The sequence below is a fragment of the Lissotriton vulgaris genome, chromosome 7, assembly GCF_964263255.1.
Source record: "Lissotriton vulgaris chromosome 7, aLisVul1.2, whole genome shotgun sequence".
NCBI classification, from domain to species: domain Eukaryota; kingdom Metazoa; phylum Chordata; class Amphibia; order Caudata; family Salamandridae; genus Lissotriton; species Lissotriton vulgaris.
Window position 1 is genome coordinate 333,163,221 of NC_141695.1, and position 12,617 is coordinate 333,175,837.

Consider the following 12,617-nt stretch of genomic DNA (forward strand, 5'->3'; position numbering starts at 1 on the left):
ACCAAAAATAGAAACTGAAAACAGGAAAGCCTAAATATAGCCAAAACTGAACTGATGCAATTTGAGACGCGCAGGAACACGGGAGGGCCGCCCATGAACTTGTGGCCTCCAGAGTATCGAACCCTGGTCGGCCGGTCAAAACAGTCCGCAATTTGGGGGTAACATTTGATTGTAACCTCTCCCTGGAGGCGCACGTGGGGAAGGTGGTGAGTTGCTGCCTGGCGATTATGCGCTCTTTGAGGAAGATTTTTCCTCTTTTACGCCATCAAGCCCGCGTCCTGATAGCACAGAGCACGATTCTTAGTCGGGCGGACTATTGTAACGCCCTGCTCCTTGAGGCCCCCAAATTCCTGCTAGACAGGCTACAGCGGATGCAATCTGCCACTGCTAAATTGGTACTAGGATGGTCAAGGAGGTCCTCCGCCTCTGGAGCACTGGCAGAGCTGCACTGGCTCCCCGTGACACAAAGAATTACATTTAAATCCCTATGTCTAGTATTTAAAGCCCTACATGGTAAAGGACCGGTCTCTTTCCAGAAAAAATTTGAATGCTCCACTCCTCGGGAGGCAAGTTAATTAAAGTCTCACGTTTTAATAAAGTTAGAGCTCGTGGCAGATCATTTGGGGTGGCTGCGGCCAGGCTGTGGAACACTTTACCTACTGAACTGAGACAACACAAGGATCTTCTTGTGTTCAGAAAGAACCTTAAAACTTGGTTATTCCATAAGAACTAGGCCTGTGCTTTAGCCTCCTTTTGTGTTGACATGGTCTCTGAGTTACTAGGGCCAAGATGCCTGTTAGGTGGTAGTGAGCTTTAGAAAATTGTATAAATAAATAAAATATATCTTAGCAAAAGTGGTTGCCAAGTTCCACAGGGCATCAAAGCAACCAAATTATTGGCAAGTAAACTGAAAGCACACCAAATGTGCAGTTACATGGCACAAGTTATGCATAGGTGGGTGGGGGATCCAACAGACTAAGGAGGAGAAACTAAGATTCCCAAACCTTTTATCAGACACTATACATGTCAGATGCTTCTGACCCCCTTCCCCATATTAGATATTCTTATTTAGTCTCTGTAACCCTCCAAAAACGTAGCATCACTGGGAGTTTACTAAAAAGCAAGGGCATTAGGAGATTAGCAACCTAAAGATCTTGGGGCTAGATGACTTCTCTGTCATCTTCTACAGGACTTTTACTCTATAGTTGCCCACCCTTACCTGAAGTCTTTAAGTACTTTCATGCAAACGGATTGGTTACTTCATTCAATTCAGAGGCCAGGATAGAGGCCTAGACTACCATTTTTCATCAATTTTCAAAAGTAGAAATATCAACACAAACTTTTCTAGCAAAGCCTTGTAGAACAGGCTAGACATGGTGATGCTGCCTCTACAACATGCAGATCCAACAGGGTTAATCAGAGGGTGCAACGAGCGAAATAATACCAAAAAGACATTGAACTTCATTGATATAGTGAGGAAGAGAGGGATAAATGCAGTCCTCCAATGCCGGGAAGTGTGTACTGGGGCATGATGGCAAATACCTTTCAGGCGCTGGGTTGGGGCCTTGTTTCCAAGTCTCCGTATTAACCAACAATAAGACACCATGGGCTAGAGTTAGGGTAAATTGGCAGTGCTGAGGGCCGGTTGTGATTATGGCCTTGAGCGGGTTAGGGGTGCCCTCGCCCTCTTCTCCCCCGTTATTTGTGTTCACTCTCGAGCCCCTTCTACAAAAACATTTGAGACAACCCTTCAATTAAGGTGTACAGTTCACAACAGACACATTTAAGCGGACAGCTTTTGCAGATAACCCCAGCTGTCTCACAGCATTACCTGACAGTACTCGTCTGAGTTAACAAGCATTCAGAGGGTTGCAAGAATCTGGGTCAACTTCAATAAGACTGAAGTATTGGTTATAGAGGATGGCGCTAGACTTATGAAACTTCAAGCTTGCTCCTCCTTCCATTGGGTGACAGGTATCTGGGGCTCAGTCTGGGGCTCAGGGAGACCCTAAACCTATTTTAACTATGCCACTGAGACATTTTCTCCCTTTTTGCCAGGTTAGGAAGAGGATCTGGCAGTGGTGTCACCACACACTCTCCTTGGTAAGCCAGGCTATGACCCTGAAAACGCTGAATCTATCGAAGATCATTTTATGCCTTTCAGGCCCCCCTACTGCCCTTCATGCTGAGTGCTATCTCTCTACTTCAGGCACTCTGTAACAATTTAATCCAGTCCTATAGGTGGTTGTGCTATGCTGCCAGCAATGTACTAAGCATTCTAAACAGGAGGAACTGCTGATGCCTCACCTTTTGCACTATCAAACATTTACTTAGGTAGATGATAGAATGGCTGCGAGAGAAACAGACAAACTGGTGCTGCGAGAGAAACAGACAAACTGGTGCATTACAGACCTGAATCTGGCTAAACAATGACTAGATAAGGTCCCCTAGATGCCAAAAAAGCAATTTTGGCAAAATCTATATAAATTGTCAGTTATGTTGATAATTTCGGACCAACTGATATATATGGAGCAACTAACCATCCATGTCTCCTTCTCACACCATATTAGGCAATGAGAACTTTTCTTCGGAAAGGACCATACCCTCTTTGAACATTTTGGAGGTAAGGGAGCAGTTTTAGACTGAGAGATCTTTTCCAAGGGTGTCATTATTATTATTATTATTATTACATTTCTTATATAGCGCCAGAATCGACCCCCGAAGGGGTATCTCCGCGCTTGCCTTGGGAACCCGTCCTGGTTTTTCCCTGTGAGATAGCCCCTACAGGGCATCCCCAAGGTGAAAGCCAGGCATCCCGCCGCGGGGGGGCCGTTGTGGAGATTAAGCAAGCTTAATGCCCAGAGTTGCAGAGTGTGAACCCATGATTAGGTCAGGCACCGAAGCGAGAATTATCGAGTCCGTGGACATTTGAGCTCAACACCCTGCCGCGTCGGGAATCGAACCCTGGTCCCGGGTCTGACCTCTGCTTCAGGGTCTGCCTGCTCTAACCAGTGAGCCACACTTCTCCATGACTCATTTAAGCACATAAAAAGGGTATATATGGTTCCTGAGACAGAAAGTATTTATTATTTACACAAGTCAGATACTGCACATTACAAACAGGGTTTAACAAAGGAGCAACAAGATACTTCACAGCATTGGGAGGGGGTGTGGAGAATGGGGGGAGCAGGTCAAACAAAACCTTATATCAACACCACTTCTAGTTACCAGACAATACACAATCTTGAAGATAAGGCATATCACTAACAAATTAATTTGCCAGATAAGAGTGGTGGGAGAGAGAGCTAGGGATCAATTTAGATGACAAACACTGGGAAGAGTTCTTACCAGAGTAAAGAATTATGCTAGGTGCGCTCAGGGGAAAAGAAAAACTCGGATTAATGGTAATATATTCCGGCACCTTTACACTTAGCAGGCTATTAGCAGTCTGAGAATTGTTGGAGGGAATATTGGGGGTCAGTTAAACTCCTGTATATATTAGGACACTTTGAAACTGAATAGGTACTGGACATTTTGGGCATTATGCCTGTGGGTAGGGGCACTTGAAGGAATGTGCTTAACTCATCGTGCCATTCAAGGTTCAGGTCTCTATTTCCCTTAGCAAAACTCAGTACCTACTACCAATCCAGAGCCATATGCTCTAGGCTGGCTATACTCAACCCCCATCCCAGCATCTGTCCCCTCCTTTATTAAATCTCACACAAGAGGAAGCTCATTTGCACTCCACACGACCCTGCAAGAATAAGAGGGTTACCATATTTCTGTTGGATACACGATCTTATGACAGATTCCTCACCCTATGAGCATCTTCCAGGCGCCAGTCTAAATCCGGAAAAGTTTACTTCAGAAATAGCTCAATGACGTCACCAGATGATATCATGCGACCTCATCAACGACCCATTCCACCCAGGATGTGACGCCATCCAGACATAAAAGATGCAATGCAACAGGCTAATGTTCGATTTTGGTACTTCTTGCATGCCCTATCAAGGAGTGCAGCGAAGAATTAAGAAATAAAGCGCCTCATATTTTCATACCTTGTGATCTTATTTAACACAGCACTAAGTCATCAAGGGAGAAGGAAAAACAGCTAGAAATCTGTGGCAAGGGACAGTATTCATCAGAAATATCGTTACCACATTTTTCTTCTGATGCATACCGCTTTCCGCACATTCCTGCCCTCATGAATAAGTTCCCAAAAATATATATGTACTCTGGGGAGGTGGCATTTGGGAGTGCAGATAAACCAAGGAAAACCTTGCAGCAGAATCCTGTTCAAGCATCCCTCCCCAACAGAGTGAGCTATGAGGCAATACATTTTAGGAAATGTATGCAATCATGATAACGTGGCGCCCAGTAGATATCAGTCACCGCAACACATTTTGTGAGAGCCATGAAAGTGCCATGGTCCTCATGGAGTAGTCAAAAATGCCAGCTGCAGGTTCCTCCTTGACCACGGTATTGCAGATCTTCATGCACAGGGTAAAGCGACGTGAGTTTATGCCCGCAAAGAACTGATCTCTACTCGGTCTTGCTGTGTGCAGCTGATATAATAAGATAATGTATGGCTGGGCTCAAGTCTCTGTCCTCACTCATCTTCCTTCTTTGAATGAAGAGGAAGAAAGTTAGAAGAGTGATGGACTGGCCCATGTGAAAGGCAGCTATCACTTTCAATAGGAATGAAGGACAGGTTCAAAGTACTAATTTATCTAGTAGAATAAAGTGAAGGGTGATGGTGCCGGATGTTCACTGGCCATAGGGGCCCAACTTCCTGCCATTAGGAATACAGTTTTCAGACTAAGAAGTTGAACCAGTCAACGGTATATCGGTTCGCCAAGAGGAACCTTAAAACAGAATTCAAATCACAAGGAGGTAATGTAAACAGAGTAGGAAACAACAATTCGAGTAAACCTTGCAGAAAAAAGCACTACCAATGATGCATTCAATGAAGAAAGTAGTGAGAGAGACACATTTATGTGGATAGGGCAGCCAAATAACCCTTTACAGTGAGCTACTGACAGGTCCCAATAGTCGACAGATAGTTTAAAGCGTAAAGATGGGAATAAAAATAGTTCATATCGTCTGATTTACACCACTGAACAAACTTACTGTATAATGGATTTTCTAGCGGGGTTCATGGCAGTCAACATGAGTTCCACAACCCTAGGTGGTAGAGTAAAGGTCGGTAGCTCCCCTCCATCTCTTGCAAGCTGGTCTACTTAGTGGCACAAGAGGTATGTCTATTTTTAACTAAGCCCAACTCCAGTACACTCATAAGGTTGTATTGCAGCTGTCAAATAAGATCTTTAGTGTCACATTCATCTGCAGGCTATGCTTCCTAACTATATATAATAGTGGTAGATGCACTATTGAGTTGTACGCCTTTATAAGGTTAATACAGTGCCATCAGGGTCCGTATTAGAAATAGGGCGCAGTTTCCCTGTTTGCACTACAGCGCGCACTTTAAACAGGGACAGTGCACACTAGCATGATGAATGCGCTGCCCTCACGACAGCCCCGATCTTGTGCTGCCACGGGGCAGCGCATTCAGTGAAATATGGAACAATTGCTTCAAAGCCGCCCCGTGTTTCTCTGTGCAGTCGGCAACCCATCTGCACTTTAGAGAGGGGAGAAAGATCTTGCAGGAGGTGCAGTGAGTGATTGCACCCGCCTACTGGGGGATTTTAGGGAGGGAGGCTTTCCATGGGACCACTTTGCCCCTCTCCAGAGGATTGTCCTCACTGACAGTGCATCATCTTTTTGTGGCCACTGTCAGTATGCCTTCTAAATGCCTGTTTACTTCTGTACGTGCATCCTTAATTCGGCGGGTGCAGAGACTGAGTGATCGGGCATGACCCATGCAAATGAGGGGAGAGCCCTTTCACAATAGCGCAGGTTCTAAATGTGCACCAGAGCCATCAATATTACAGAAGAGTCTGCAGACACTTTAATACCAAAGTGCTTGGGTGCATAAAGCAGGTGCACATGCCTTTTCTGCCCCTGGGGCACTTTCGGTAATACAGCCCCGTAAAGGCAATTGTAACTCCCAAGGCCAGTGAGATCATCTTCCACTGAAAACAAATTAAAGTGTATAGCCCAATTGCGCATACTCTTAAAATCTTCCATTCGTCCATTTCCCTTCTACTGTGGAAGTGAAAGTGCTGTGCCTAAGGCCAAAGCGGAAAACTGTAGCTTTCTGAACAGGAACTCGGAGAATGTTTTACAAATCTACTCTTCAGGTCCATCTTTTAAACACTGTAGTGCATCGGCCATTTGATTGCACATTGCTGTGTGTACATTACAAGTTCTACAGTAAATGTGCTAGTCTGGAGAAAAAGCTTTGTGCACATTTGAAAGCTAACACATTCATAATCTTAGGTACCATCAGGTAGGGCAAACTCCTGGGTTAAGCCATTTCTGGTAAGTAATTTTTTAAGGCAATAAGAAGTAGAGAGTAGGTTAGATGGTGACGTGAAGTAAGTAGTGAGGGATTAGATTTGAGTCGTTCTCTGGTTAGAGCAAGATGAGTGACACTGCAGGATTACAAAGGGAAAGAGCAGAGGTTAAAAAGAGCATGATGGGTTGGGAGGGAGAAAGAGGATATGCAATATCAGGTTTAATAGAAGCAGAGAATGAGGGGGTGAGGTGAAATATGACAAGTTACTTACCTACGGTTACGCTCTCTGGCGAATACCCCATTTATCTGCAGATTTCTCATCTTGTGAATACCCCCAGGCAACAGACTGGATATGGAGATTGTTCTTCAGCAACTCCCTTGCATGCCTGTAGGTAGCATTATGCAGCTCTGTGTACGGTACGTCACACTAGAGACATGGCGGCCACAATATATTCACCATCTCAGCTTGTCAATGTCGGTTTCTTCCTGATATCAGTCCACGTCGTCAGACGCGGCGCCTTCAGTAATCAGATTGTTCCAGTGTGCAGATCTTTTCACCATGGACGAGAAGATTCCAGTCCACAGAACGAGAAGGAAGGTGGATTGTTTAAGAATCTGCGGTTAGATAGAATATCCACAATTAAGAATGTTACTTAAGTTAAGTAACTTGTTCTTCTGATGAATACTTCTTTCACTTCTGAAGTTTAAAAAATATTTTCTTAGAAAAAGAGATCTCCAAAAATTAGTAGGACTTGTAGATCATAAATGTGATAAATATTCCAAAATGTCTTCTGGATCTCTAACTTGGGACCTTTTTAAATGGTAAAAAAAGGCCATTTCACAGGGAGGCAGGAGGGTGGTGAGGAATCTGAGGTTAGTAATATTATATACTTGAAAGAGGATTATCGAAGGTAAGTAACTTGTTCTTCTGATGGATCCTTCTAAATGAGGATTCCTTTCCCTTATTAAACCCTTCACTGCGGCGGCTATTCCGCCGCAGTGCTAAGGGGGAGGGCGGCCAGCGGAGGGCGCATGCTGGTGACAGAACCGCTCCGTCACCAGCGTCGGTTGCGCTGTGCTCATTACGGAGCGGTTCCGTGATGGCCCAGCCAGCTCAATAAAACGTGCAGAGCAGGTGCGAAATCAGGGCCGCGCAGGCGCGGCGGCCAGGCCATGACGGAACCGCTCCACCATCAGCAGAGCGCGACCGCGGCTGATGACGGAGCGGTTCCGTCATCAGCAGGGGAGGGGTTAATGGATTCTAAGGCAGTACTTTGCAAGGTGGAGAGTCTGGGGAAAGACCAACACCAGGAAATCCTGCAGGACTGAAATAGCAAAGTGTCCTACCCACTGGGGCTAGCTACCCAGGCTGTAGTTCTTTGCGAACGGATGCCCATGTTGCAGCCTGGCTAATATCCAAGCCTGGTACTCAATATGCTAGTGCAGTGATAGCAACTTTACCTCTGGTAGAATTTGCGTGAAAGCCTTCTGGAGGTTCTTTTTCTGATTAGTCTACAACAGATTTTAATGCACAGGACAATCCACCTTTATTTCAGCACACCTTTGCTCTTCTTTGCCACAGAGAACCGCAGAAAAAGCGGATTATCTACCTGATGGTCTTTGGTACTATGAATGTAAAGACTGAGCTCTCTTGGGATCTAGGTAATAAATTCTCTTCCGCCAGGCCCCACAATCCCATTCGTCCCTGCTTGTTCCAGTACCATATGGTGATGGTGCCTGTGAGGAACTGCACCTGCTTCCATTGTAGAGATGGGTGGCTGGCCAGCAATGCAAAGCGAATCACCTGCAACTCCAACAGTTTGATGTGGAGGAGGGTTTTGGCCTAAGACTAGAATCTTTTGATCTCAACCCAGCAATTATGCATCTGTTACAAGCATTAGTTCTAGGTAGGGTAGGGAGAGGGGTCTGCCACAGATCCAATTGCGGTCCAGCCCCCAACTTCGTAAATCTGTCACAGTCTACTTCAACACTTGGATGGAATTCAAAAGGTTTCCTTGGTGTGAGCCCACTGAGACTTCAGATCCCACTGCAGAGACCAAATGTACCACCTAATATGTCCATTAACAGGGCGCAGAAGACCAAGAGGCATCAGAGCCACTCTCACTGTGACCCAGGTCAAATACAAAAACATTGGAAAACCCCGAACAGCACCTTGTCCAGGAAGGCTCCAATGGAAGGGAACCTCTGAAGGAGTGAGGTGTGATATTGGCATGTTAATGGAAAATCCCAGAAACCTCATTGTCTGGAGGTGGTTTCCAACTGTTTGGGGCGAGTCTGTGACCGAAGTGAGTTAGTGAGCTCTAAATCCATGTCAAAAGGTGTCAAAAGAAAGAACAGACATTGACGTGCGGCTGTGACAATTATATTGTGGCCCCAACATCACTTTCGGGGCGGGACAGGCCCAATACGCAGTAGCACAATGCTACCTACCAGAACACAAGCGAATTGCTGAAGAATACTCCCCTGATCCATTTTGGCACCTGGGGTATTCACAAGGTAAGAAATATGCAGTTACAAGTATCCATCAGAAAGGATAGTTCTAATAGCACAATGAGATGCTAAGGAGAGGAGTGACAAAGAGGAGGAATAAGAATTGAGTTTTAAAGGTGATAAGAAAATTTAAAGCAAGAATTGGGTGAATGCCAGAAAGGTGGGCCGCAGGATTTGAAATAGTGGGCGCACAGTGGGTTGTGGAATAGTGTGTGAAGGTAGAGGAGGAGTGTAGAAGTAGTTAGGAAATATTTTGCCATTCTGACACATTGCATAGAAGGCCAAAGTGGTGGGATTTTTTGCATATTTTATTTTTAACGAAGACTTCGTTAGCAATACACTGTGTAGCAGTTCTCAGCTTTCAGAGTTCTAGAGGGGGGTTTGAATGTTTTTACTTCCGAGAACACAAGGTTGAGACTTTTATGCTCAATGATTTAGTTACCGTGATAGATGTGGTTGAGGGGAACAGAGATCAATATCTATGCTTGTGGTTCTGACAGAGTTGTTGAATGTTTGCTAGACCTGCAGCAGTGGAAGCTCAGAAACCAAGATCATGGAAATAATGGATATAATGCACTTCTAATACAATTGACAGGATATCGGTCACGTTTGTGACAGAGAACCAATCCGCCAAGCTCTAAATCAGGCCAGAAATTCTTCATTTTAGTGCGGCAGGAGCTTTGCTACATGAAGTAATGATTTAAGCTGGAGCAGCACAGCCTCTTTCCAGAAGGGTCTATATATAGATATAACTTTGTATTTTGAAGTGTAAAGATCAAATACAGTGGAAGCTAAGCTACAAACACATTATGGAAATTTTTGTCTGGACATATTTAGCAGAGGTTGCACATTTTAGAATAAGATTATGTACTTAGCTCCTGGGGCAGCAGTTGCACAGGCAACTGATAAGGCAAAGTCTGGTAATATGAATTCATGACATACGTTTTAGCCTGGATGGGCAAAGTATGTTCTGTAAATTGGTCTGTGGATGGATTTGGGATCCAAACAAAGCGGGAAGGTAGTGGTTAGGGAAATTAGGAGGTGGAGCCCTTGTTGATGGAGGTAATTACAGTATGAAAGTCCAAAAAGTAGGGAGGGCTAAGTGTAACACCTTGCAATAGCATTAACTGTATTAGTTTATTGGATCCTTCGAGGACCGGATAGGCTTACCAACAGGACCAAATTAGTATCTTAATAACAGCAAAGGCAGGAAAAGTTATAATAAGATTTACCATACAGTTTCAGGCCCTAATGCACTTTCCAGGCCAAAACAAGAAATTTTCTGCAGGACGTTGATCTTAACCTAGCACCCTTTATCTAGATGCCCTGCAAGCATGGCTTACATGGGGGAGGGGAAGAAGTAGCTAAGCGGTAGCCCCATTAGGTCAGCAACTGCCAGACGCCTCCAAATGGGAGGGACGGATGGTAGGGAAAAGACAACTTGTCCCACAGGAAGGTGGCAAGAGTTTGGACAGAAGTGAGAGAAGGCAACTGCAACCTTAGCCTGTACACAGCTCCAAATACATAAATGAAGTCAGTCGTACAAGGCAATATTTAGAACCCCAAGTTATTTAAAAGGGAAAAACACAAATACAAAAAAAATCAATCTGAAGTGGGAGCAATAAAAGGCAGAAAGAACAGTCAATACAAATAGCAGGACATACACAAAGCTGTATCAACTGTTCACAATCAAATGTTTCTAGCCTTGGTGTCTGGAGAAAGGCACTTTATTACACAGTTGTTACCTGTAAGACACACTTCACTGACAGCTTAGGATCCTTAAAGATTCAGGAGTATGTCTCACACAGACCGTATACCCTTCTGCTCCCTGCCCTTGTTTGAAATGGTGCAGGTGGAGTATGCCCTGGTAATAGGAATATATAATCTTCAAAGGCCACTATCTTTCACATTGAAGACTGTAAATCTTATTTGAGAGCTTCATCACACATGCACTCCATATTTCCCTTGGATAGTTCATCAGATGCACTATTTACATTTATCTATAGAACTACACCAAATACTTTATCTTGCAAGATATCTCTAACTCAACACATCCTGCACATCTCCCTAGAGATCGTTTTCTCCCACATTCTGTGCACCACCTGCAAGATTATTCACCAAGTGTCAAGACTATCTCCCTCCCTCCTTTCAAATCTTTCTTCAGGATCAACCCCTGTGGGTCATTCCCTTTACAGAAAAGTCTTAGAACTTTGGACATTCCCCAGCTGTATATAACATTCCAGGGCCCTTTTTTAAGCTGTTCAACTCTGTGTGTTGGTCTCTCACATTATCTTTCAGCTACTTTTGTAATATCACCAGCTTGCCTTTCTTCGGGGAAATTACTCTATCCTACATAGAACTACACTGCATCACACATGCCATGTGTACATTTCTTTTAAGGGTTGCCTCATGTAGCTCTCCTCCCTTCTTCTCTCCTTACCTGAGGCAGAGCAATATTCAGCTGTCTTTGAAGAGACTCCTTCTCATGCCCCAGTTCACGCAGGCGTAGTTGTGACGTTCCAAGGCTCTCCTGTGTCTCCCGCAGCGTTTCCAGCAGCCGCTCCCGCTCATTCAGCATGTTCACCATCAACTGCTCAAAGTTGGCATCATCCGAGCTGTAGGAGGACCCCCGGCGATTATCTTCATTAATGGTCGGCATGACTTCGCACATCATCGTGCCCAACACTCTCTGGGGCAATTGCAGCAGGAGCAGAAAGGGAGAGGAGGCTTACAAGGATGGTCAACTGGGAAAACCAATCACAGTAATTCAGAGATGAAATCAGGTAGTTGAAATTTCCCAAGGAAGTAGGAAGCCGATCAAATCCAGAGGTGTAGGGCAGGAACAGCCACAAAGGTCATCCGTCCAACCAAACTGGGACACTGGATGGAAAAGCCCAAATACTGAAAAACAACAAAAAGGTATTTTATTAAACTAGTATGAAATCAAAAACAGGTTTTCCTCCACCTGTTTTAAGCCTTCATTTGCAGTAATCGTTTCTGCCCCTAACAGAATAGAGCACAGCCAAGCAAAAAACAGCTTCACTGCATAAATGTGTAACAAACATAAAAAGAAGGATTGGCATGGCCAATTGGTCTGGCCTTTATCATTCTTTTGCAAGGATGTTTTAAATAAATTCTTTTTGGGTAAAGGGAGGAGATGCTGGGCCCTCAGCCAATTTATAAGAAAATGTTTGCGGAAAAGTAAAATAAAAGCAAAAATATGTTTTTGGTGTCAAAAAGTACACACTGCTATAGTAATATCTGGCACGGAAGAGAACTACTTTGTATGTAAATGACCAGAATGTGAAATATCAAAATTCTATCACTTGAAGTCAGCGAAGGGGCTGACCCATTAGCCCAAACTGTATGTTGAAGAAAAATCAGAATGCCACAAACGACCAATGTACAACAAACACCTCTGTAGGTATATTATACATAGAAACTTAGTAAAACCATAAGGTCTTAGCGAACACCAGATCTAAAAATGTATAACCTACAACAAACATACATTTTTTTCTTTAATAAAGAAGTCCGAAATTAAACATAGCAATCTAAGGACCCTATGGCGAAGGCCTCGTAAAATGCGAAAGATACTGAAGGAAGGATTTAAGGGCCTTAAAACTGGCATCTGAAGAAAACTTTTTAACATGGGTCACAAAGCATTAGCAAGAATACAGATAGAAATCAA

The 12,617-nt window shown here is 44.1% G+C and overlaps 1 protein-coding gene across 1 annotated transcript in view; it reads right to left on the reverse strand.

The window, feature by feature from the left end:
• PPFIA3 (PPFI scaffold protein A3) overlaps positions 1-11,827 on the reverse strand; it is an 838,878-nt gene extending 827,051 nt beyond the window's left edge. Inside the window, exon 1 of the mRNA XM_086930190.1 lies at positions 11,370-11,827. Within this exon, the coding sequence (XP_086786316.1) occupies positions 11,370-11,603 (234 nt within the window). The 5' untranslated portion in view covers positions 11,604-11,827. The remainder of the gene's footprint in view (positions 1-11,369) is intronic.
• Between the last annotated feature and the right edge of the window lie 790 nt (positions 11,828-12,617).